Source organism: Hylobates moloch, unplaced genomic scaffold, assembly GCF_009828535.3.
Source record: "Hylobates moloch isolate HMO894 unplaced genomic scaffold, HMol_V3 SCAFFOLD_10, whole genome shotgun sequence".
NCBI lineage: Eukaryota > Metazoa > Chordata > Mammalia > Primates > Hylobatidae > Hylobates > Hylobates moloch.
Window position 1 is genome coordinate 21254081 of NW_026652285.1, and position 25045 is coordinate 21279125.

The 25045-nt window shown below is 43.3% G+C and overlaps 1 protein-coding gene across 7 annotated transcripts in view; it reads left to right on the top strand.

Moving 5' to 3' along the window:
• Positions 1-25045, top strand: part of SKAP1 (src kinase associated phosphoprotein 1) — a 311067-nt gene that overhangs the window by 266005 nt on the left and 20017 nt on the right. For 5 of the 7 annotated variants that reach the window (XM_058446039.1, XM_032163348.2, XM_058446042.1 and 2 more), the window contains 2 exons: positions 7490-7540; positions 15565-15665. In XM_058446039.1, the coding sequence (XP_058302022.1) occupies positions 7490-7540; positions 15565-15665 (152 nt within the window). The remainder of the gene's footprint in view (positions 1-7489; positions 7541-15564; positions 15666-25045) is intronic. The other 2 variants (XM_058446040.1, XM_058446041.1) reach the window with 1 other exon arrangement.

The window sequence follows — 25045 nt, forward strand, 5'->3', positions numbered from 1 at the left end:
GACTGTCACCTTACCCCAGGAGTAGGCAGTGAATGTATGATTGGCTTCCTAATGACCATCTTTCTCCTGCTTCCTAAACTCCTCCCCTTGGCCAATGCAGCACTGCCCAGAGTATCAGGGCATTTTTCCAAAATTCCCACCAGCTGGTAGGTTGGAGTGGTCCCAAGGGCATGAAGACTGGTCTGTGGGTGCATTTAACTTCTATCCACAACAGCTGCCCATTGGAAGTGATGAAGGCCACACAGTAGGAAATCCAGGATCTCTGCAGGTTAGGGAAACAACAGCTAAACTGCACCTAGTTTCCAAAGGACAACACTGTACCCAGCCAACAGGTTCTTTCCCATAAGCCTCTATCCATCACAGTTCTTACAGTCAGAGTTGGAGGTGGGATATATTGGCATTTAATTATCATATGAATATTTCAGCCACAAGTTTCCATCACCCAGCTTCCTGTCCACTCCACTTAGCTGTTGCTTCTGAACTTGCTGTTTGAATTTTGCATAGTGCCACACCTGGAGAAATTAAGAAGGGAATGTGAGGGGGCCTAACACTGTCTCCTTTCTGCTGCCCTCTCATAAGACCACCTACCAAGCAGCGGCACATGAGACAGCAATGGTATCCTAAGCACAGATACTAGCTCTAAATCAGGATGGATTTGCTCTGCCACCTACTAGCTGTGAGATCTTGAGCAAGTTACTTGCCCTCTCTGTCTGATTGTATTACCTGTAAAACAGGGAAAACAATAGTAGCTGTCTCAGAGGGATGTGCTGAGGAGTCTAGAACTGACATGTGTAAAGTTCTTAGCACAGAGCCCTGGCAAACAATGGCATACAGTGAGTACTCAGTAAATGCTGGCTGTTATTAATGTGATGGTGTTTAAACAGGAAGCGTTACCTCCTTGAAGAACTAGGGATGGTTAGGTCCCTGCCCTCTCGAACCAGACCCAAGACAGTCCAGTTGGTTATTTCCAGCTATATGTATGGAGCAGGTGAAATTGAAAATCCTGAACAGATGGAATGTGGAGTGCACCTTCTGCTCAGGCCCATTTTTACTATGAGGCCAGGTGCTGGGTGGAGGGACAGCCTACAGTAACGTTGGATTGTGCTAACACTGCATACTCATCAAGAGTCAAATGATGTGGGCCTCTAACATTTGTTTCATTATAATAGGTAAATGTGCTTTGTAGAGGATATTTAACATTGATGGTTCTGCTAATCCTCCCTTTTGGGATGGGGCCCACACAAGCCCACACTGTCTCTATAGGGAAAGCCATGTAAGTGAGACCTTCCTTCCAGAGTATAATTTAGATGGGCTTCCTAACAGGGAGAAAAGTGTATGTAATACATACCAAGTCAATAAAAAATGTTTTTTTGTAATCAAAATAATGTATGGGTCATCACATTAAACTCACTCCATCACATTAATCATGGGATAATTAGCATTTGCTACGTAGCTAGCACTCTTCTCCCCATGAGGGGAAACCAGAGCACTCAAGGTTTTCAGCCAGGCCACAAAAACGTTAGTCCTGGAAAATATGGTTTCAAGGTTGGTATCTGGTGGAATTTCTGAACATCCGTGTCGAGCATATGTGGGCCCTTGATTTTTTTAGGATCTCATTTGCAGTAGATTAAACTGCAGGGAACTACCACAAAGAAATGCTAAAGCAATATGTAGAAAACGGAGGCTTTTCTGAGCCCTCTCTCACCACCACCACCACCACCCCCGAAGTTATTTTACAGGCCAGCATAGGCCCAGCTCCATGATTCAAGATTCCACAAAAGGACAACTTTTATCAGGTTTCGCTTTGTCTGGGGTCTCAAGGCTGGGATCCAGCAAGACGTCTGAGACCATTGAAGTGCTGTAACTGGGGCCTTGTAGCAGCTGCAATGGCAACGGAATCCGGCTGTGTTCTCTAGAGAGATTTCAGAAGAGCAAATGGAAAGAGAGATGACGAGCCATCTTTGGGAATTTCTGTGCACATTCCAATGCTGCCCACACTGCCCCAGGGTGTTATTATAGACCTAGAAACCAGATTGCTTTAAAATAAAGCATATAACTGAGTTTTTAAAATTTTGAGTCAAATGGAAACAAGCATTCTGTGGAATTTTTTTTCCCCCTGTACAGTTGTTCAGACCCACAGGAAGGGGGAACAGTGAAGATAAGAAGTCTAAGGAAATGAAACAAAATGGAGACCAAAAATACAAAGTTTATGAAGAAAGAGCATCAGGGAAGAGTCAACACCATCATCAGGCCTCCTCTGAACTTCTGGACTTTTCTCTGTCTTACTCCCATGCCTACTGAGCCCCAGCCACACAGTGCTGCTTGGCCAGCACCAAAACTAGAATCATGTTGTTTCTTCTACCTAGACCATCCCCCTGATCTCAGCCTGTGGAATTGTACACATTCTGCTCAAATATGTCTCCTCAGTGACACCTTCCCAGATACTCAACTAGAATTAAGCTTTGTTTTAGCCCTCACCAGTGATTTGTATTCAGGTCTTTCTCCCCAATTAGTAGATGCTTAGGTATTATTTGTGAAGTTAAATTCAGTGCATTCCAAGTGTTGCAGTTAGCACAAATTGAGTTTAATATCTTATACATCAAGCCCATATCACTGAAATAGGATGCAAATATTTTGAGGTAACAGTTGAGATAACCAAATACACAAAAGAGAATTAAATGTGTTATTAGCATCTTGCTTGTATTTTGCATGTAGTCTGATGAGGTGCTATACATCCGTGGATTTATAACATATCTGTGCATGCCGGGAAGCAGTTTATTTCTACTTTTCTGCATGTCCCCTTTGCACCTTGAGTCTATCTGTATTTCTGTTGCATCTGTCACCACAGCACCTTGACATCTGGTTGCACATTTACACAGTTGGCATTTTTTGAAGCTTTTGTCACTTTCTTTGTTTGGGGAAGTAAGTGATTTCCCCTCTTTCTGATTTAGTCATTTTTTTCTAATGTTATTCTTTCTGATATCAGTGTAGCCGATGTCAGAGGAGTGTCAGAGCAGCAGTTCAGAAAATAGCCAGGTGTCATGAGAAGCTGCTGGCTCCTCTCTGTCCCTCTGAGGTGGATTCAGTGTCCTATTCCTCTCAGCCTCTCATTAGTGTCCCTGACATTGTGCCAAGAATGTTGATTGAAATCGACTCTCCGGATACTGATGCTCATTTGTGATGCCCCATGGTTCTCTTACATGTTCGCACAGTTAACAGAATCTTCTTCAACTGTTTTCCCAATTGAGATGAGATATTTGGGGATCAAGTAGAGCATTTAATGTGATAAGTGGACAGTAATCTTTAGAGGTTAATTTGTTTAAAACCTATGTAAGGTTGGGGTCCCATATGCCCTGTTAGGAGCAAGGACCATTATAATCCATTACTGTTTAAAGTTGAGCTAGCACATAAATTTCAATTCACTCTTAAATGAAGATGTATTTCAGTAGATTTAATGCTGAAATGCCTAATAATATTCTTATAAAGAAATTCAACAAGCTCTTTAGCCTAAAAAAAATTTTTTAAATAGTCTCTTAAAATTAAAGTGTCACATTACAGATTAATAAAAATGAGAACTTTAGCTATTTAACCCACCCCTTTTTGTGAGCAACAGGACTTTTTTTCTGTTGTCATAAAATAGTTGTCTTTGACTCTGGAGTTGGAAGACACCTGTTCAGTTTCATGGAAAGATCTGAGATAACTTGTGCCCTCTGAACCTAGGGAGGTGTCTAGGGGTGTAATTTTCACAACTAGCTGTGAATGGTGTTTTCTTTCACTATGTGACAGTGCCCCCTACCCAGTCTTCCAAAGACCCCAGAGGCATAGCGCCAAGCCCACCAATGGGAAGTCTTCTTGATTTGAGCCTACTTTCAGCCACCTGGGAAGGACAGTGTTAGATAAAACAGATGTGGGGATTGGAGCTTCCCCATTTACATCCATCATCGTAGAGCTTAGTAATGGCGGTGAATGATATAAAAGCTCTATAGCCAATGTTTTTTTTTCTTTCTAGTTGATTCCAAAAGTGCAGTGGAAATCAAGAGTATCTGGTCTGGAACTGAACTGTATAGAACACATTTCTATTGTTCCATCTTTGTATTATGACTAGATTAAGTGCTGTTGCCCGAAAGAATAAAGGAATTAAGTTTTAGTTTTCATTTTTATCATTGCAAATACATTTACATTCTCCTATTTTACAAATGCAAAGAGCAGGCAAGCCACTTTCAATAATTTATTTTAAAATCAATGTTAATGAGGTTATGTCTCGTCAGTGGCCGAGTTTTACAATAAAGTCTGATTTATTTAGAAAAGATCTTTGGTGAAGCTTCCCATCTAATGGCGGTGGGAAGGAGGTGGAGTAGCAGCACTGTGACCCTCCAACTTCGGATCCAATTTGTAATTCACAGTGGAGATCTGACCCAATTTACATTGATTAGAATTGGGAGGAAGAGACAGCTGTGCACAGACAGCAGAGGTAGAATAAACCCTCTCTGCAAAAGTGCCTAAGCACAGCAAATTATTGGTCTTTGTGATGGAGTTGTTTGATATCAACAAAAGAGCTACTCTCTGTCCAAATTATTGGGTATCTCTAAAACTGAGGATGTACCAACTTTTCCTCTAATGTTTCCAATCCTAAAATTAGTCCCATGTCGAAAAGGAAATGCATCATAACTGAGAAAGGAAGGAAGTGGACGAGTAACGAGAAGACAACGTGCAAAGAATGTTTAATGTGATTTATTTCAGCATGATCTGTTTCCTATATTTGATTTCACTCCTCCATTAGCTTAGATTGTTTTATTCCTCATGGTAGGGTTGAGGGAGCACTACAGATGGCAAGTAGAACATTCTCTGCCTCTAGATCATACATGGCTATAAGAACTGTTGAGTAAAATTGCTCCTTTTCCCATACTATATTGTAGGGCATATATATATATATTTTATTTCCCAGCGTATCCGTCTTTTTTTTTTTTAGAGACAAGGTTTCACTCTGTTGCCCAGGCCCAGGCTGGACTGCAGTGGTGCAATCGTGGCTTACTGCAGGCTCAAACTCCTGGGCTCAGGCAATCCTCCCGCCTCAGTCTCCCAGGTAGCTGGAACTACAGGTGTGCATCACTGTGCTTAGCTAATTTTTATTTTTATTTTTTATAGAGACAGGGTCTTGCTCTGTTGTCTATGCTGGTGTCTAACTCTTGGGCTCAAGTGATCCTCCCATCTCAGCCTACAAGAGTGCTGGGATTACGGGCGTGAGCCACCACACCTGGCCGTATCAGTCTCTTTCTTACTTGAAATCAATTACTCCTTTAATGCTTTATAGTATTCTAATATATTTTTATGCTGCTCCTTCTTACCTATGAGCTTGGAGCTTACTTCCCCACTTTGACATACCAGAACTCATATTGCCCTATAAACATTACATTTAAAAAAAGAAAGAGAAATGTCAAAGCTTCATTTAGTGGCAAAACTATGGAGAAGCAAGACAAGCAAATGTCGTTAAGACTCAGGAGAAAGGAAAGTAAATGTGGCCAAGAGGAGCTGAGTATTCAGCCCTCAAAACATTGCTTATTATACCCTATCTACTGTGCATATGTGTGTATATATGTGTGAGTGAGAGAGTGGGAAAAGAGCATGGTGGTAATGAAAAGAATAGCGAGTGTATTTTTCTTCACTTTGCCCCATGTATAAAATAGCTAATTATGATTCTGGTACACATATTTACTTTATAAGGGCCCAATTCCTATTTTATCAGGTAATGTGATGAAATGAAACCGGTTAATGGGAGTAAGAAACTTAGGCCTATTGTGGTATAACTTTGACCATATAAACATTTGACTGGAGTTAGACACTGGCATTGACTTACAACCCATTGTGAATCTATGGCAATTAATTAAAAGACCATTCCAGCTACCCTCAGGAGCTTATACTCTAATGAACAAGGCATGCTGAATAAAAACAGTAAAAAGATAACTACAAGCCCCAAGTACTAGGAACATAAAATTATGTACATGACCAGCCTCCATTACAGCTGACCAAAGATGGATACATTAAGGATTAAGGACTAATTAATCAAAGAGGGTTTTTTGTTTTTTGTTTTTTCCCCGGGACAGAGTCTTGCTCTGTCACTCAGGCTGGAGTGCAGTGGCACAATCTCGACTCACTGCAACCTCTGCCTCCTGGATTCAAGCAATTCTCCTGCCTCAGCCTCCTGAGTAGCCGGGGTTACAGGTGCCTGCCACAGGCCCGGCTAATTTTTGTATTTTTAGTAGAGACGGGGTTTCACCATGTTGGCCAGGCTAGTCTCCAACTCCTGACCTCATGATCTGCCCGCCTTGGCCTCCCAAAGTGTTGGAATTACAGGCATGAGCCACCGCACCCAGCCAATCACAGAGGGTTGTTCTCACACACACACACACACACACACACACTCTAACATCCTAACTCTAGAGTGCTTAAAACTAGAGAGAATGCTTGCATAGAGATAATAATTTTGAAGAGAATTCCAGAGGGAAGGAGAAATAGAGTTTGAGGAAAAGGATTAGGATTCTGGTGATAGACATCTAAATAATCCGATGGACTGGAAGCTCCACGAGGGCAGGAACTCTGACAGTTTTGTTTATTGCTTGTCCCCAGTTCCTAGTGCAATGTCGTGCATGTAATAAGTACTTCAACATGCTTATGAATAAATGAAAGGGAAGGGAAGGAGAGGGCCAGTTTGAAGGTGACAAATTAATTTTTTTTTTTTAAGAACAAGTAATTGCCAGGCACGGTGGCTCACGCCTGTAATCCCAGCACTTTGGGAGGCCAAGGTGGGCGGATCATCTGAGGTCAGGAATTTGAGACCAGCCTGATCAACATGGAGAATCCCCATCTCTACTAAAGATACAAAATTAGCTGGGCATGGTGATGTGAGCCTGTAATCCCAGCTACTCGGGAGGCTGAGCTACTCGGGAAGAATCGCTTGAACCCGGAAGGTAGAGGTTGCAGTGAGTCGAGATCACGCCATTGCACTCCAGCCTGGGCAACAAAGAGTGAAACTCTGCCTAAAAAACAGACAAAAAAAAACAGTAATTAAACTTTCCTTAAAGAAGAGAGTATGATGAGCTCAGAGAAAGGGGACCTCTCCATATAAAGGACATGAGACTGACTGGCTGGACGCAGTAGCTCACACCTGTAATCCCAATACTTTGGGAGGCCGAGGAGGGCGGATCACCTGACTCCAGGAGTTCAAGACCAACCTGGCCAACATAGTGAAACCCCGTCTCTACTAAAAATACAAAAATTAGCCTGGCATGGTGGTGGGCACCTGTACTCCTAGCTCCTCAGGGGGCTGAGGCAGGAGAATCCCTCGAACCCCGGACATGGTATTTGCAGTGAGCCGAAATAGTTCCACTGCACTCTAGCCTGGGCAACAGAGCAAGACTCTATCTCAAAAAAAAAACACAGAACATAAGACTGTGAACCACTAATTACTAATACTGATCATTTATCCCCCCAGATGAAGAGCATGATCTAGAAGAAGATGAGAGTGGCACTCGACGAAAAGGAGGTATAAGAGCTTTTAAATGCACAGGCACTGGGTAGGACATTATGGGCTTCTGATTAGAGAAAGCACCCTTCTCTGAGACTACAAAAATTACTGGACTCAATAATTAAGAGAGTACCTGTGTGTGAACCCCAAAGCCCCAAATAAAGTGACTGGGTAGGGAAATACCTAAACTTTAAAAGCAACCATACACTCACTTTAATTAATGTTCCCAGAACAGCCAAGATTTATCCTAGAGAGGGTGGGAAGCCAAACCAGATATTTATTTTTTCCTATCAGTATTTCTTATATCAGTACAGTGAAAATAGAATTGCCTCATCTCTAAGAGATCAGAGGATTGAGAATGGAAAGAATGGAAACGTCTCCTCTCTGAGAGGCCCGGAGATTGCAAGTTCAGAGGGGAATGGAAATGTGTCAGATCTGAAAAGTGAACACGGGGTGAAAGATAGAATTGCTTGGTGATGCTGACTTCTGATGGCCTGGTTTGATTCCAGGCACATTTGGAAATGAATACGTAACAGGTTTGTTGAATATAAAATTACATCTTATTCATCCCAGACTGTTAACCATGCTTCAGGCTGTTAGTGAGCCCATTCTTTCTAAGGTCAGATGCCCCTCTGAAGCCTCCTAAGTGGACCAAGGACCTATTCCACCGTTGTCAGTAAAGGAATGCTGCACATTGCAAGGGCCACCTCAAGGACATTTGTTCCATCAGCAGAGCCCTAATCATGACTGATTTAGATACTGGCTGATATTTTTCTTAGGAAGTCTATGAAAATCTTAAGCCTAGGAATTCTTGCCCTCTTTCCTTCCCTGCTCCTTCTCCGTTATCTGGCCCTGTCTTTTCCCATTCTCCTCTCTCCTTTCCTTGTGCTTTTTCTTCTTTTCCTTATCCATCCAGCAAAACCCCCATTTCTAGGTTCATTCTCTACAGAAAGTGAATACTTAAAAGGTTCAGGACCCAACTTCCTAAGGGTCCGGCATCTCCCAGGGAAGAGAAGAGACAATAAAGATGCAGCCTCAGAAGTCATGTGCCAAAGCAGGAGAGAAAGAAAGCAGCGGAGGCAGGTGTGATGCACGGATGTGAGTGTGGCTGCAAGTACTTCATGATAATGAACACATGTGATTAGGTCCATTCTGAAACCTATTTCCTTCTGTTGTCTACTTACTGTGCAGAATTCCAAATGAAAATCTGTTCTGACCCACCCATGTTCCACATATACCTTTTCTCAACCAACTTCCATCACCAGTGCAGAAAAGAAACGCTTCATGTGGACAGCTTGGGTGGAGTAATTGTAAGCTTCCTATGGCCAATTTCATATTAAACTCCATTCAGGAAGCATCGATCTTTTAGCAAAGTCTAGAATCCAGTTTCAGACTCCTCCCTTATCTCATTTCCTCCTTCTACCTCTTTCTCTAAGGTTATATCTGGGAGGTGAGAGGAGATTTATTTCTTAACTGTTCCTACAGCAATAATTCAAGTAGGTTTAAAAAAAAAATTCTTTTGTTCCTCATGCTTCCTGCCTCCAAAATAAGTGTTGTTAAAGTATAGCAAGCTCTGAAAATGTTTCTATGGTTTACACTTCCCACCAATTATAATGATTGGTGACTTAGTGATTAAAAAACAGGAGGACTTTTTGCTCTCTCTGCAGAATCTGAGGCAGGAATTTTTATTATTTGTGTTTACTTATTTATCGATTGATTGTATATACTGCCTTTTCTCCAAAGGCGCTATAGAAATGGTGAAAAATACATAAATCCAAATGTCATCATTTAGTTTTGTAACAATAAAATATAGAGGTCTGGGGGAAGGGCAGGCAGCCCCAGTGAAGGCATTTAAAAGGCAGGAAGCTCTAGGACAGTGTGAATTCCTATGTCATAGACAAGCTACACAAGTTTGGGCTACTTAGGTTTTCTCAGGTGTGTGTTTTTTTGTTTGTTTGCTTGCTTTTTGAGACGGAGTCTCTCTCTGTTGTCCAGGCTGGAGTGCAATGGCGCTATCTCCGCTCACTGCAACCTCTGCCTCCCGGGTTCAAGTGATTCTTCTGCCTCAGCTTCCCGAGTAGCTGGGATTACAGGCACATGACACCACACCCGGCTAATTTTTGTACTTTTAGTAGAGACGGGGTTTCACCATGCTGGCCAGGCTGGTCTGGAACTCCTGACCTCAGGTGATCCGACCGTCTTGGCCTCCCAAAGTGCTGGGATTACAAGCATGAGCCACCGCGCCCAGCCTTTTCTCAGGTGTTAACATGCTTTTGGGGAGAAAAAAATACATAAGCAAGTTGACCTTTCCCTTCTTCCTTTTTTCCCAAAAGATGCTATGGCTAGCAGAGTTACTTTTAAAATCCAAGTACTTTTCTCCAACCTCGATGGATCCTGTTCCTTGAATGCTGTGCTTTTTTCCCTGATGGAATTGCTAACATTCTTAAGGCCCAACTAGATCTTATCAGAATAGGGGGGAAGGGATTCAGTCCGTCCTTATTGAGTGTTAATGACCCTGTAAGATGTAATTTCTTTTATTTCATTCTGTTACCTAGAAAATCTATCACAGCCTTGTAGTATTGATTGCTCAATCTATAAAGAGCTCAGTTTACAGCATGACTGTTAGTAACAGGGTTATTTTAATGAGTGACTCTTCAACACCTCAGAGTTTCACTAAATTCCAACCCATCAGCCCAGTAGTCTAACATTAAGGGTCTTAGGTAATGAGAACTTATCACCTTTCCCTATCATGAAAAGGTAACCTCCAGGTAACCAAAAATAAAACTTCCTCTGTGTTCGTTTTTTATAAAAATTACTGGCCATTTGTTTGCATGTGCTATGTCAAATAAAAAGCAACCCTGGAGGCACAAATCATCCTTAGATACATAAAATCCCTGACCAAGGAAAACCTGAAACAGACCCCTCCCACTCGTACCTCCTTCAGTCTGCATCCAACCCCAACTCTGAAATTGTGGGCAAACTAAGCCAAAAGGAGACACAGACCACACTACTGTGGTCTTATAAGCAAATGATTGCTTTTAGGAGGGGCCAAAAAATGGTTGCTTATACCATTCCATCTCTGAGGCCCTCTTCTCACTTCAGTGCGCGCCAATAGAGTGAACTACTACATGAAAGAAACAAACGGAAACCACAGAGGTGTTTGCAGCTCTTACCTTTTGAAGCCTGTTTTCCAAGACCAAACATGAGCTGATTATTAACCAGCTAAAATTTTGGCCCAACGAAAAGAGGAAATGACATGAAAATCAGAATCTGAGTGTACCCCACTTCCAAATCATACTTATAACACTAGGATCATAGTAATTTCAAAACTCAAGATTTAAGGACTATGAAATAAGCAAATGGTATTATCCAATTGCTCTTCCTCCTCTGGTGCCACAGTCAGTGGGGGCTTGGCAAATATTTTCATAGCTTTCTTCCGAAATAGTTAATAAACTATCAAGGCTGGGTGCGGTAACTAACATCTGTAATTCCAGCACTTTGGGAGGCAAAGATGGGAGAATTGCTTGAGCCTGGGAGTTTGAGATCAACCTGGGCAACAAAGCAAGACCCTGTGTTTTCAAAAAATTAAAAAGATTAGCTGGGTGTGGTGGCATGCACCTGTAGTCCCAGCTACTCAGGAGGCTGCAGGGGGAAGATAGCTTGAGCCCAGGAGTTTGAGGCTGCCGTGAGCTATGATTGTGCCACTGCACTTCAGCCTGGGTGACAGAGCAAGACCTTGTTTCAGAAAAAAAAAAAAAAGAAAGAAAATTAGTCAGAGTTTACTTGAATGGACTGAACATGTTAGACCTTTCTGACCTGGCTTAAAGAACATTTCAAGTCACTTCCAATGGGTCACTACTTTGGCGTTTTTTGTCCAAGTCTCACCATCCCATCCTCTCGTAGGACTGGCTTTATCCATCTTCACGTTTTGTCTCTCTTTTCCGTAACTTAAGAGGTTGTACTCAATGCCAGGCCTTATTGACACGATCATTTTAGTAATCAAGAAAATGTAAATAACATGCTGGCCTGCCTTTAGCCACTTTTCCCTGGTCACAGCCTGAATTCTGTTGCTACCCAGTCACTCCCAAACATAAGCTGAACTCTGGAAGGAACAGTCAGTTTTTATTGTCCCTAAGGAAGGAGAAAGGCAGAGAGATGTCCTGGTCCTTTTTACCTTAAAATTTTGCTCATCATACAGGCTAATTTTCAGCCATTGACTATCATCAGTAGCACCAACTTGGCCTCAGTTACAAGAGAAATGACTGTCACTAGTTGTAAAGAACGTGGCATGCAATGACAAATGCTTTGCAATAAATAGAAAAAAGAAACCAATACTTTTTTTTAACTTGGTCTGTTGCTATTCTTCTTATGACATTTTGGTTGCCTGGAGTTTAGCTTCCCTTAGATAGGATAAAGAGAGTAAGATGCTGCTTTTTTTTTCTCTAGAAAAAGCCCTTCTCAGCTCTGCTAGCAATTTAAATGCAGTGATCATACCCATTAGCTTCTCTATCATTGTAATTGTTGTTAATTGTTATAACTGTTTTAGTTATTAGTGGTGTCATTATTGCTCTAGGTCCTCTGTCTGTTTTATGCTGAATATATTAGTGCTTTGCTTTCGAATTGCCAGGCTTTATTTAGTGCAGAGTTACGTTTTTTGGAGAGACATTGAGAAATGCTGGCATTAAGCTTTATTCTTTTGTTTTTCATTCCAAATGGACAGACTGGAAAAAAAATAATTAGATGGAATAATGTCCTCAAAATGAGGATTAGGATGTTTTGAATTAATTAAATGGTCAGAATGCTGTACCATTTCTGATTTCAGATGGCTGCCAGACTAGTGTAAGCCTAAAGGAATCTAAATCCAGCCCATAGAGGCAAGCCTCACCCTTGGGCTCTCAGGTCCTCTGTCTGCTCTACAGAAATTAAAGTCGGCCGGGCGCAGTGGCTCACACCTGTAATCCCAACACTTTAGGAGGCTGAGGCGGGCGGATCACCTGAGGTCGGGAGGTCAAGACCAGCCTGACCAACATGGAGAAACTCCGTCTCTACTAAAAATATAAAATTAGCTGGGCGTGGTGGCACATGACTGTAATCCCAGCTACTCAGGAGGCTGAGGCAGGAGAATCCCTTGAACCCAGGAGGCAGAGGTTGCGGTGAGCCAAGATCACGCCATTACACTCCAGCCTGGGCAACAAGAGCGAAACTTCGTCTCAAAAAAAAAAAAAAAGAAAGAAAGAAAAGAAAAGAAAGCAAAGTCTCCTCATGCATTCTTTTGTTTATAGGATGAGTTGGGCAGGTTTAGGGAGAAGCTGGACTAGCCCTGCAGACTTCTGGGCTTTTAAGCTCTTCCTGGTGCCAAGCTTCAGGAATGAAGCCCTCCTCCAACTTATCTCTTCCACTCTTCAAGGTCTTTAACACCCACTTGGTCAGAAAAGCCTTTTCTGACCCCTCAAACTATGTTAGATTCTCTATTACACACAGCGTCCTCAACTTCTCCTTCACAGACATATCATAATCATAAATAAACATTTGTGTAACTGTTTTTTCCATGGTGCTTCCCCGACTAGAAGGTACCCGTGAGAGGAGGGCTCATGTGTGGCCAATGTGGGATTCCCAGTATCTAACACAGTCCCTGGCATTTAGTAGGTACTGTATACATGTCTGTTGGATGATGAGAAATGAATTAGTGAAGTTGCATGCACACATACACATAAATGCATATCACATGTGTGTTAAACAGGAAGTCTGAAATATGGAGTCATCTTGCCCAGCTAAGGAATTACCCCTCATTGATTTCCTTAATAGAGAATACTTCTAGCTAGCTAGCGAGTTCAAACTTTTCCTAGTTTTTAGCCCTTCATTCTGCCTGTTTTTTGGAGCTGTTCTACTTCTGACAATCCCTGTTCTTGGGCTGAGCTAAACCATCTCCTGGATTCCTGAACTCTGTCTTCTTTTGGCCTTTAATATCAAAGACCTTTTCTATCTTTATTTTTTTCCTGGAAGGCTTCTGTTTTTCTCCTAGCTTCTTGCTTTCCCTGTGATCTTTTGTGCTTTTAGAATAAATCTTTTTCCAGATGTTCTCCCAGGCCCATATACACCCAATGTCAAATCACTTTTTATGTATACAACAAAAAGGCACTCAATATTAGGACCTATCCCACATCCAGGCACACAGTAGGGAATCGTACTCCAAAGTGACTATCTGCTAGACCAGAAAAGACCAAGATAACCTTGTTAGTCTCCTTACCACTCAGAAATATTGTTACGGTTTTAGAACCTATTTTTACAAAAATAGTTTTCTCTACCATATATGAATCCATGAAAAATATTGATGTTAATATTCTTTCATTCCTGAATTTAGTCAAAATCTTGGGGTGATTAAGCAACTCCATTAAAATGGAAAATTCATAATAAATCCTCTGGGAAAACTACTTTCACTTTTCAGGGATTGATATTTCTCTATTTTTTCAGGTACTTATATTTCCAAAAATGAATGCTTTGTCTTTTCAATAACTAACATATTTCTCCCAAAGTATTTTTCTTCCAAACATATTATCAACTCTGTGGCAGAATGTTTTCACGGTGGTTATCTTGTTTGCTGCCCTCTGTTGTCTACTGCACACACAGACAATTTTATTTGTGAAGAAAACATGCCTGAATTTCTATATGGTTGACATTTTTACTTTTGTTTGCAATATCTGAGTTTTAACTAAATAGTTCTCTCCCTCTTCTGTTTTTGTACCCTTTAAGATTCCTACCAAAGTTCTCTTCCAGAGATATATAGGGATTTTGTCCCTCTGTGCCTTTATTATTTAAATTGCTCCTAAGTCAGGAATAAGTAGAAAAAAAGCAAATATAGGGAGGGTATCTGTGCCCCTACTGCCCACTTGCCCTATCCTCAGCCACCAATGCTATCACTGCTCATGGGAGGGTAAAATGAATAAATGGAAAGGTGGAAATCTATACAACAGAGTCCCCCAAAATCATGTGAATTTTAATTAGAACCCAGGACTCCTGACTCCCATCTATTGAATTTCATCTTTTGTAGGTGCTTTGTTCACAGCTCTGATACAGAGCACCCCAAGGAAAAAGGAGCATGCCTGGTCTAGTGGGCATTAGCTCTCCTGCCATTCAAATCCCCAGATCCTCTCCTACTTTGTACTCTAGTGTTTAACCTTTCCGGGTAGAAGATCAATACAAATTCTTCATTGTTAAGAATCGATGGCTGTCCTGTGGCATCATTGCCATCTAGTTTTGCTGAGAAGCTCAGTAAATCTCTCCAGCTGCTTCTAAAGCTTGGTTTGTCATCTTCAGTTGCTTTCATTTTTAATGCAGATCACTTTGGTTTCTGTTCCCCCTGGGCTTGCAGATAAATCTTGGCAGACATGTTCAAGGTCTACAAATGAGATGCTGGAAAAGGGCCAGCCCACCCAGAATTTAGTTGTAATGGATGAGACACCCCCTTGGTTCCACTTAAAGACTGGCCTATTCGTTTCAGTATTTATTGGTGATTACCTCATATAGTACCTAGGTGGGAAGTTCCCAGGACGAAGTTCCTATGGAGAAAGAAGGCCAAAAAGTGAGCTGTGATCCAGAAGACTGCTGGCTGACTAAGCCTTTCTTGTAAATAGGCAGAAGTCACAGATTTACTCTGATCCTTCAAATGCATAATGAAGAGAAAAACTAGATAGTTTAGTTGCCCTGGATCAGGAAAGTCTGGTGGGAAACCTCTGCACTGCTTACTTACAAACCAAGTGAAAAATTACCTGCCTGATTTTCTTTTATTAATAAATACATTTATCATATCATTGAACGGCATCCTACTAGGAGTGATCTGTAAATATTTAATGTTAGTTAATGATCTCCTTCTCCCATAGTCCTTTGCTCATGCTGAGTGTTTGGCTGTATCTCATCTCAACTCCCCTTAATCTGAGGTTTCCTAGGGGCAATATCAGAACCCTCGTTTCCATTTGCAGCAAAAACATGGGCTCCTCGGAAAAAATAGAGTCCTTTTAACTTTGATTTCTCCTCTCTTTGATCAGTAGACTATGCCAGTTACTACCAGGGCCTATGGGATTGCCATGGTGACCAGCCAGATGAACTGTCCTTCCAGCGGGGTGACCTCATCCGCATTCTGAGCAAGGTAAGGACAGAAAGTTTGGGGCTTGAATCGAAAGTCAATTTTTTCATTCTTGATTTAGTCACCACAAACAGAATTATTCCGTGTCATATACTTCCCATGGCTCCCTCACATATAAATTCCCATTTCTTCATAATTGTTAGGAAAAGTTTTAAATGAAAATCCAGATTCAGGAACCAATTTCACATTTAAAAATACAAGGCCAGGCCGGGCGTGGTGGCTCACACCTGCAATCCTAGCACTTTGGGAGGCCAAGGCCGGTGAACTGCCTGAGCTCAGAAGTTCAAGGCCAGCCTGGGCAACATGCTGAAACCCAGTCTCTACTAAACTACAGAAAATTAGCCAGGTGTGGTGGCACATGCCTGTAGTCCCAGCTACTTGGGAGGCTGAGGCATGAGAATTGCTTGAACCCAGGAGGCGGAGGTTGCAGTGAGCTGAGGTCACGCCACTGCACTCCAGCCTGGCGACAGAGCGAGACTTTGTCTCAAAAATAAATAAATAAATAAATAATAAAAATAATAATAAAATAAAAAATGCAATAAAATTGGTATTATACCAAAACTATGCCAATCAAAATTTAATCTTTCTCAGGGACTTGTGCTTAAAGGTCATCACTATGTACGTAATTTATTACCATGTAATACTATTGAAAACATTCTGGCTAGGTAAGCTGCCTTCTTATTTCATTTATAGATAAACAAGACTGTAACATAATTATGTATGGGGGAGGAGTCAGAGCTAGTTAACTCAATTGGTTTGAGCAATTGCTGATAAGGCCAAGAGAGTGAATTCAATCCCACACAGTCCAGCTAACATTATTCTCTTCCTCCGTCACAAGTTAACCCCTAATTCCAGCTAACCATCTTACAAATAGTAGTGTTGACCATAAACAAACTGGTTTTTTAAAAAAAGGATGGATTTTTTTTTTTTTTTTTTTTTTTTGAGACGGAGTCTCTCTCTGTCGCCCAGGCTGGAGTGCAGTGGCGCAATCTCGGCTCACTGCGAGCTCCGCCTCCCGGGTTCACGCCATTCTCCTGCCTCAGCCTCTCCGAGTAGCTGGGACTACAGGCGCCCACCACGACGCCCAGCTAATTTTTTGTATTTTTAGCAGAGACGGGGTTTCACCGTGGTCTCGATCTCCTGACCTCGTGATTCGCCCGCCTCGGCCTCCCAAAGTGCTGGGATTACAAGCTTGAGCCACCGCGCCCGGCCAAAAAAGGATGGATTATTACAGATCAATCACTGACGTGAAGAAGATTCAGAACTCATGGGCTACAGTTTGGGGAATCAGTAGCATCATGTTGGTAAAGACCATACATATTCTATAGGTGGGCTAAAATAATAGGCTCTGTCCCTAGCACTTATTAAAAAGCCCTCTCTCTATGCAGCCAATCAATCTCTACAAACACATTTTTGAAATAGGCACAACTTGCTCTTTAATTGCTGAGTATGTGGATTCCATAAAGGAAAACTGAAAACCCATTGGTTATTAATCTATCATTTATCGTTTATCTTTCTTCTTTTTTTATGTGTCAGTATCTTTTATCTTTATTCTGTGAATTTTACTACCCTGGGCAAAGGTTTGTGTTGGTTTGAGATATACCATAAGCACCTTAGGAAACAGTCTGGGTCTAACCCACAGCACCTTTCCATGGTTCCAACAGAATCAGGCCCCTTTAAATACAGACCCAATTCAAATCCAACCCTTTGTTTGCAAGAGAGTAGGAGGTCTGCAGGCCTTGTTGAGTGAGATCACAATCTTCTAGTCATTTCTCCTGGATCCTTAACTCAGCACCACCCTGGTGCCATTTCTGTGTGGCTCCAGTACACCAAGAATAAATTGGAAGCAAAGAAGGGAGTGGACACTGGCCTGATTGGTATTTCAAATGCCCGAAAGCAAGGTTTGCCGTGTAATAGAATTTGTGTACATTACCACACTGGCATTACAGGGGTAATCGAGTTATCCACTCAGGTGTGACCAGGCCTCTGTTTGCCCAGAGCCTGCAGGTGAACAAATTAACTATTTACATTGTCTGGAGGTGCCTGCAGCAGGAGGGGGGAAGAACAGCGCCAGACTGGCTGCTGGCCTTCTCTCTGTCATGGTTATTTTGTTTGTTTTGCATGTCTTTTGCCTTTATTAATGGCTTCTCACTGGGGCTCCCTTTCCTCTAGTTAGAAGGGGTTGTGCGGTGACCTGTCCTGCAGTATGGAGCTGTCTGTGGTTACAGTGGCTATTGTATTTTTAAGAAATCTCAAAGAACATGGGGAACCAATCCAATCTTTTAAAAAAAAAAAAAAACAATACCTCTTCCCTTTCTCTGTTACTAAAAGCTAACATAGGCCAGGCATGGTGGCTTACGCCTGTGATCGCAGTATTTTAGGAGGCTGAGGCGAGAGGATGCTTGAACCCAAGAGTTCAAGACCAGCCTGGGCAACATAGCAGGATCCCATCTCTACAAAATAAAAAATTAAAAAAAAAAAAATAGCTGGGTGTGGTGGTACATGCTTGTAGTCTCAGCTACCCTGAAAGCTGAGCTGAGAGAATCACTTGAGCCCAGGAGTTCAAGGCTGCCATGATTGCTGCCGTGATTGCCACTGCACTCTTGCCTGGGTGACAGAGTGAGACTCTTGTCTCCAAAAAGAAAAAAAGAAGAAAAGAAAGCAAATATATCAGAGTTTAATTCAATGAGAATACCTCACTGCCCTGTTTCTATCAGTTTCTTTGTCCTCTCTTCTGGAAGGTTCTGAGTCCATTTTCATCCTGTACCATTGTATTAATAATAGCATATTTCTTCCCCCAAAAAGCTACACCAGCTGGCTCCCTTCCCCATGTTGCAAATCCCTGCATATCAAAGAGGAAATGAGAAGTTAAGAGCTCAGCTGAACTTTCCCTCATGAAGCTGCATTCCAGTTAACATTGGTTTGGGGAGCATTTCAGTTTTGATTCACCTTTATTATATTACCTAATTCAATAATAGTCCTTGGACAGGAGGGAACCTTAAAAGGCCACCCAATCTATTCACTGCCTTGCTTCTAAGAAGCACAAATGAACAAATTCAAACAGATAGAAACGGAGATTCCACTAGCATTCCCAGCCATCTGTCTATTCAGAAGTTCAGTAGTGCCTCATCTCTGGAATTTTCTCTCAAATAGATCCTAATTTATTCCTAGTTTAGCCTCAGCTGCCTTCTTTTGTTGGGGTCCGTTACGCTCTTTAGCTGTCTCTCACACCTGTAAGGACAGAACTGACCCAAGTTGAATTTAGTCCCGGAAAGTGGTGTCTAGAAACCTCTACTTTACTTTTCTTTTTGTCCAGTAGAAGCTCTGTTGGACAAGAAGGGCCTGCTGTTTAGGAATCTAGGGAAATCTGTTTCCCTGAGAGACACAGATGCAGCTCAGCTTAAGTGGACTTGTTTCCTCACCTGTTAAAAGAGACCGTGGAGTTGGATAGCATCTAAGAATCCTTCTACCTCAGACACTCCCATTCTAAATATGGTGGGCCTGACACTGCAAAACTGCTAAAGAAGTTCCACACAAAAATGTGTTTTAGCTTTAACTACTTATTCAGTTTCAACAAAAAAGAATTTTTTTAAATTACCAGCTCTTTTGTTTTCAGTTCTCATAAATACATCTGGTTTCCCCCTCTCTCTCTGTCTGATAAAAGCATTCTGAAAGGCAGAGTCTGGGGTGCAGAGGTTAGAGGATCTAGAAAGGGAGGTGAGATGGAGGTGGCAGGGGAAATGAGGATGGCAGCTTTAGTCGTAGGCTCCTGCTGCTCCCTGCTGTTTCTTTTTTTTTGAGACGGAGTCTCGCTGTCGCCCAGGCTGGAGTGCAGTGGCATGATCTCAGCTCACTGCAGGCTCCGCCACCTGGGGTTCACGCCATTCTCTTGCCTCAGCCTCCCGAGTAGCTGGGACTACAGGTGCCCGCCACCTAGCCTGGCTAATTTTTTGTATTTTTAGTAGAGACGGGGTGTCACCGTGTTAGCCAGGATGGTCTCGATCTCCTGACCTCATGATCCGCCCGCCTCGGCCTCCCAAAGTGCTGGGATTACAGGCATGAGCCACCGCGCCCGGTCTCTGCTGTTTCTTAATAGTCACCCAAGTGTGATCCAACTTTGAATCTTAGAAGCCTAGGACCAAACTCAGGAGAATCTTTTTTTTTTTCTTTTTTCTTTTTTTTTTGAGACGGAGTCTCGCTCTGTGGCCCAGGCTGGATGGAGTGCAGGGGCACGATCTCAGCTCACTGCAAGCTCCGCCTCCTGGGTTCACGCCATTCTCATGCCTCAGCCTCCCAAGTAGCTGGGACTACAGGCACCTGCCACCATGCCTGGCTAATTTCTTTTTTTTTTTTTTTTTTTTTTGTATTTTTAATAGAGACGAGGTTTCACTGTGTTAGCCAGGATGGTCTGGATCTCCTGACCTCGTGATCCGCCCGCCTCGGCCTCCCAAAGTGCTAGGATTACAGGCGTGAGCCAGAGCACCCGGCCCAGAGGAGACTCTTTTAGTCTTGCCTTTGGGCAAGAATGATCACAGAAAGAGAGCTCTTTATGGCATTTAGTGGAGACTAGTTTTTTTTTGAGACAGGGTTTTGCTCTCGTTGCCCAGGCTGGAGTGCGATGGCATGATCTTGGCTCACTGCAACCTCCACCTCCCAGGTTCAATCAGTTCTCCTGCCTCAGCCTCCCAAGTAGCTGAGATTACAGGCTCGCGCTCCCATGCCCAGCTAATTTTGTATTTTTAGTAGAGTCAGGGTTTTGCCATGTTGGTCAGGCTGTTCTCGAACTCCTGACCTCAGATGATCCACCCACCTCGGCCTCCTAAAGTGTTGGGATTATAGGTGTGAGCCACCATGCCCGGCTATCCCTTTTCAAAAAAAAAAAAAAAAATTATCCAGAGAAGATGATTGACTGGGCAAGAAAGATGCTCCCCAGTGGCTGGGCGTGGTGGCTCATGCCTGTAATCCCAACACTTTGGGAGGCCGAGGCAGGTAGATCACCTGAGGTCAGGAGTTCGAGACCAGGCTGGCCAACATGGTGAAACCTAGTCTCCACTAAAAATACAAAAGCTAGCTGGGCATGATGGCGCATGCCTGTAGTCCCAGCTATTTGGGAGACTGAGGCAGGAGAATTGCTTGAACCAGGAGACAGACGTTGCAGTGAGCTGAGATAGTACCACTGCACTCTAGCCTGGGCAACAGAGTGAGACCCTGTCTCAAAAAAAAAGAGGCCGGGCACGGTGGCTCACACCTGTAATCTCAGCACTTTGGGAGGCCGAGGCGGGCAGATCACCTGAGGTCAGAGTTCAAGACCAGCCTGGCCAACATGGTGAAACCCTGTCTCTACTAAAATACAAAAATTAGCTGGGTATGGTGGTGGGTACCTGTAATCCCAGCTACTCGGGAGGCTGAGGCAGGAGAATCGCTTGACCCTGGAAGGCAGAGGTTGCAGTGAGCCGAGATTACGCCACTGCACTCCAGCTTGGGCAACAGAGTGAGACTCCGTCTCAAAAAAAAAAAAAAAAAAAGAAAGATGTTCCCCAGAGATAACCAAGTGCCCATCACCTGTCCTGTTCTCAGGGAAGCAAGTATGTGCCTATAACAGATGGGTTATTTATGACCCTGGGCAAAAATCTTCTAATCCTGATAATCTTCAGTTTCCTCACCTGTAAAAATTGGGAAATTTTATATTTATAGGTTTGTTGTGATGTTTACATTAGGGAATTTGTGTAAGGAAGTGCCTGGCATGTAGGAAGTAGGAATATTTCCTTCCCTTTTACTAATAATAAACTTTTGGATCAGTGTTGGGCACATACTAGGAGTTCAATAAATTATTGAAAAAGAGATGATCTACAGCACAAAAGGTGCTCACTTGGATATAAAAAAAATACCTAGTGAAGAGGCCTACATGAAAATCCACCATGCCTTTCCTGGTCTGAGAGCTTTCGTCCCTGACAGATTATTCAAACTTCATTTTCTGGCGAGACCAGAGCCACACATCCAAACTCTGAAACAGTAACCAGTGGCACAGTCAGCAGGAGGACTCCGACTGATCTCCCTGCATCACATCCATGCATTCCTTGGCCCCATGCAGCGTCATGCCCACTTAATTCACTGAGTTCCAATTTGGGTCTCAAAATACATTAAAGGGAGATTTTAATAACGAAGGAGATCTGTGCATCCAGCGGATGTTCCTGTGTTCCTTTTGGACTCAGATATTTCTGAACAGCTTTTTCTGGTGAGGGACTAAGCTTCCCTTCCTCCCCGGAGCCAGGATGCAGCTCAAGCCACAGCGGGGTGTTTAGCGCTCTTCAGTGGCTCCAGATTGTGGCGCTGGTGCAGGTCTCCTCATACGTAACCAATGGCTCCTGAGAGCCTGCGTCTCGTAAATTACTTCCCACGATGCCGGCGACCACAGCAGAATTCAAGTTTGAATAGAGCAGGAAAAAGGTGTTTGAAAGGCCTGTTCACCCAGCTGCATTTTAATTTCCTTTTCAATCTTGTCCCAATTAATTTCACAGAATTAATCTCACAGAAGCAAACACGGCAGCATTGAGGCTGCGGTTTTAGTGTGGCGGTCTCTCTGCCTGAACATGAAATAGGAGCTAATATAAAAATCCATCTGCTGTGTTTGAAATACATGCCGGCTGCTGCTCAGTCCTGTCTGACATTCCAAACATCAACAGCGGGGAAAAGTGATTTGAGGGTTAGTGGCCATCGGTACTTGGCAGGGGTTCAACAACAGGTGTACTCCAAAAATCCATTCAACCTGGGCACCAGGCATGACAGGGCAGGTGCCAAATCACCCTCCATGTGATAATGTGGTACCCTGACTTAGTTCCTTTTATCTGCAGATTGCAAGGCCCTTTTGTGGACCAGCACCACTATGGTCACTTGTTTTTGTTTCTGTTTTTCTTGAGACGGAGTCTCTCTCTGTTGCCCTGGAATGCAGTGGCACAGTCTCGGCTCACTGCAACCTCTGCCTCCCGGGTTCAAGCGATTCTCCTGCCTCAGTCTCCTGAGTAACTGGGACTACAGGCATGTGCCACGGCACCCAGCTAATTTTTGTATTTTTAGCAGAGATGGGATTTTGCCATATTGGCCAGGCTGATCTCGAACTCTTGGCCTCAGGTGATGCATCTGCCTCGGCCTCCCAAAGAGCTGGAATTACAGGTGTGAGCCACTGTGCTTGGCCTATGGTCACTTGTCATAAGTGGGAGAAAAAGAGGTAAGCCTCTATTTGGATAAGACAAGTCACAAGTCCTAGCTTTCAGAAAAGTGACCCTGTCTTCTTGGCTCCAGTGTCTCTCACTAGGGAACATTCTTTCCAAATAATAATAATGCTTGTTGGCAGGGCGTGGTGGCACACCCAGCACTTTGGGAGGCCGAGGCAGGTGGATTGCCTGAGGTCAGGAGTTCGAGACCAGCCTGGCCAACATGGCAAAACCCCATCTCTACTAAAAATACAAAAATTAGCCAGGCATGGTGGTGCATGCCTGTAGTCCCAGCTACTAGGGAAGCTGAGGCAGGAGACTCACTTGAACCTGGGAGGCAGCGGTTGCAGTGAGCCAAGATCACGCCATTGCACTCCAGTCTGGACGACAGAGCGAGACTCTGTCTCAAGAAAAAATGAAAATCATCATCATCATCATGCTTGTTCCACTATTCAAGATTAACTTTTTTTTTTTTTTTTGAGACAGAGTCTTGCTCTGTCACCCAGACTGCCAGACTGGAGTACAGTGGCACAATCTTGCTCACTGCAACCTCTGCCTCCCGAGTTCGAGCGATTCTCCTGCCTCAGCCTCCCTAGTAGCTGGGATTACAGGCTCAAGCCACCATACCTGGCTAATTTTTTGTGTTTTTAGTAGAGATGGGGTTTCGCCATGTTGGCCAGGCTGGTCTTGAACTCCTGGCCTTGAGTGATCCGCCTGCCTTAGCCTCCCAAAGTGCTGGGATTACAGGCGTGAGCCACCACGCCCAGCCAAGATAACACTTAAACGCCCATTTTTTAAAAAAGCATCCTGTTCCAGAAGTTATTTATGGTGGTAACGTGAGCTGTTCAGAAGATAAAGACAAATTAAGGAGGGAGAGAAAGAGAAGCTTTTTCAATTGACTAGGAAGGAGAAGAGGCCACTGGGTGAGGTCTTCCATTTAAGGTAAACTGAGCCAGTGGGATACATCTCTTGGGCTTGGGTTGTGTGCCTCATAAATTGGTCTGAGGCTCTTCCAAGGAATTGTCCAGTGCCTTATTTCCGTGGAAAGCAGCCTTGGAGCAACAAGCTGGGCACACGTAAGGTTTATACTTACACGGTGGCTTAGCTGGGGTAGGAAGGTATTCTCATGGCCCAGACACACCAGGATCTGGGTCATCTTCCTTGCTGATGGAATTGATGTGGAAACAGGGAGCCATACAGACGAAGTCAAGTTTAGCGTGGAACACGTGATGCTGTCAGATGGTCATGGGTCTTATGTGGAGAAAAATGGACAGACTTTGTCACCCTGGACTGCAGCTACTTAAACTCAGATGGGATCCTGGCTCCACAGCCAGTCTAGTCATCTGAATGCGGCAGGCCTGCGCCAGCACACCTGGACTATGTTAACACAACACTATGTCTATTATAATGGGAGTTTTAACCCGGTTTTCTCCACCTACTTCCTCAATGGGCTACTTAAAGAATGGAGACCTTTCCCCTCCCTTGACCCCGTTCTTTCCAAAAGAGATTTGTATGTTGTAAAAATTATCTTAATGCAGCAATACTTCCTCTTTTAAGTGTGCTTAGTTGAATGTGACAACAACCCTCATAAAAACAGATAAGTTAATTCCTTCAATTGCCTTAAATGAAGGATTTTTTTTTTTTTTAAATTTCAGGGCTCTGAGGGAAAGGAGGTGTTTGGTGACATCTAGTGTCCATTTAGGACTTCCTCAGGCACCATACCCCCGGTTGCCTGAGTGGGGGATGGGCGAGGGGTTATCTGGGAGGTAATTTAGGGGTAGTAAGTGGAGAGAATATAGGCCTGGGGCACAGGCTGCCTAAACAGTGTGATGAAACTGATGAATGCCTGTCAAAGAGCTATTATGCACCTCTGACCTAATCAAAGGGGTGGGCGAGGGGATCCTATGGCAAAATATCTTTTCTTATTTATGATGGTACGAAAGAGAAGCAGAAGCTGTCCCCACCACCCCATTTCATGTTAACAAGCAGGTCAACACTGTGCTGTGATGACGAAGATGATGATGATCGTGTTTTCTCTCATTAATAACCCCTATGGGAGGCAACAGAGTTAGGAGGATGGGAATGGGATTTGGGGTCAGCTGGAAGGCAACGGTCATATACCGGTCAAATTCAGTAGAGGCCATTCCTTTCCCCCAGACAGGAACCAATCGT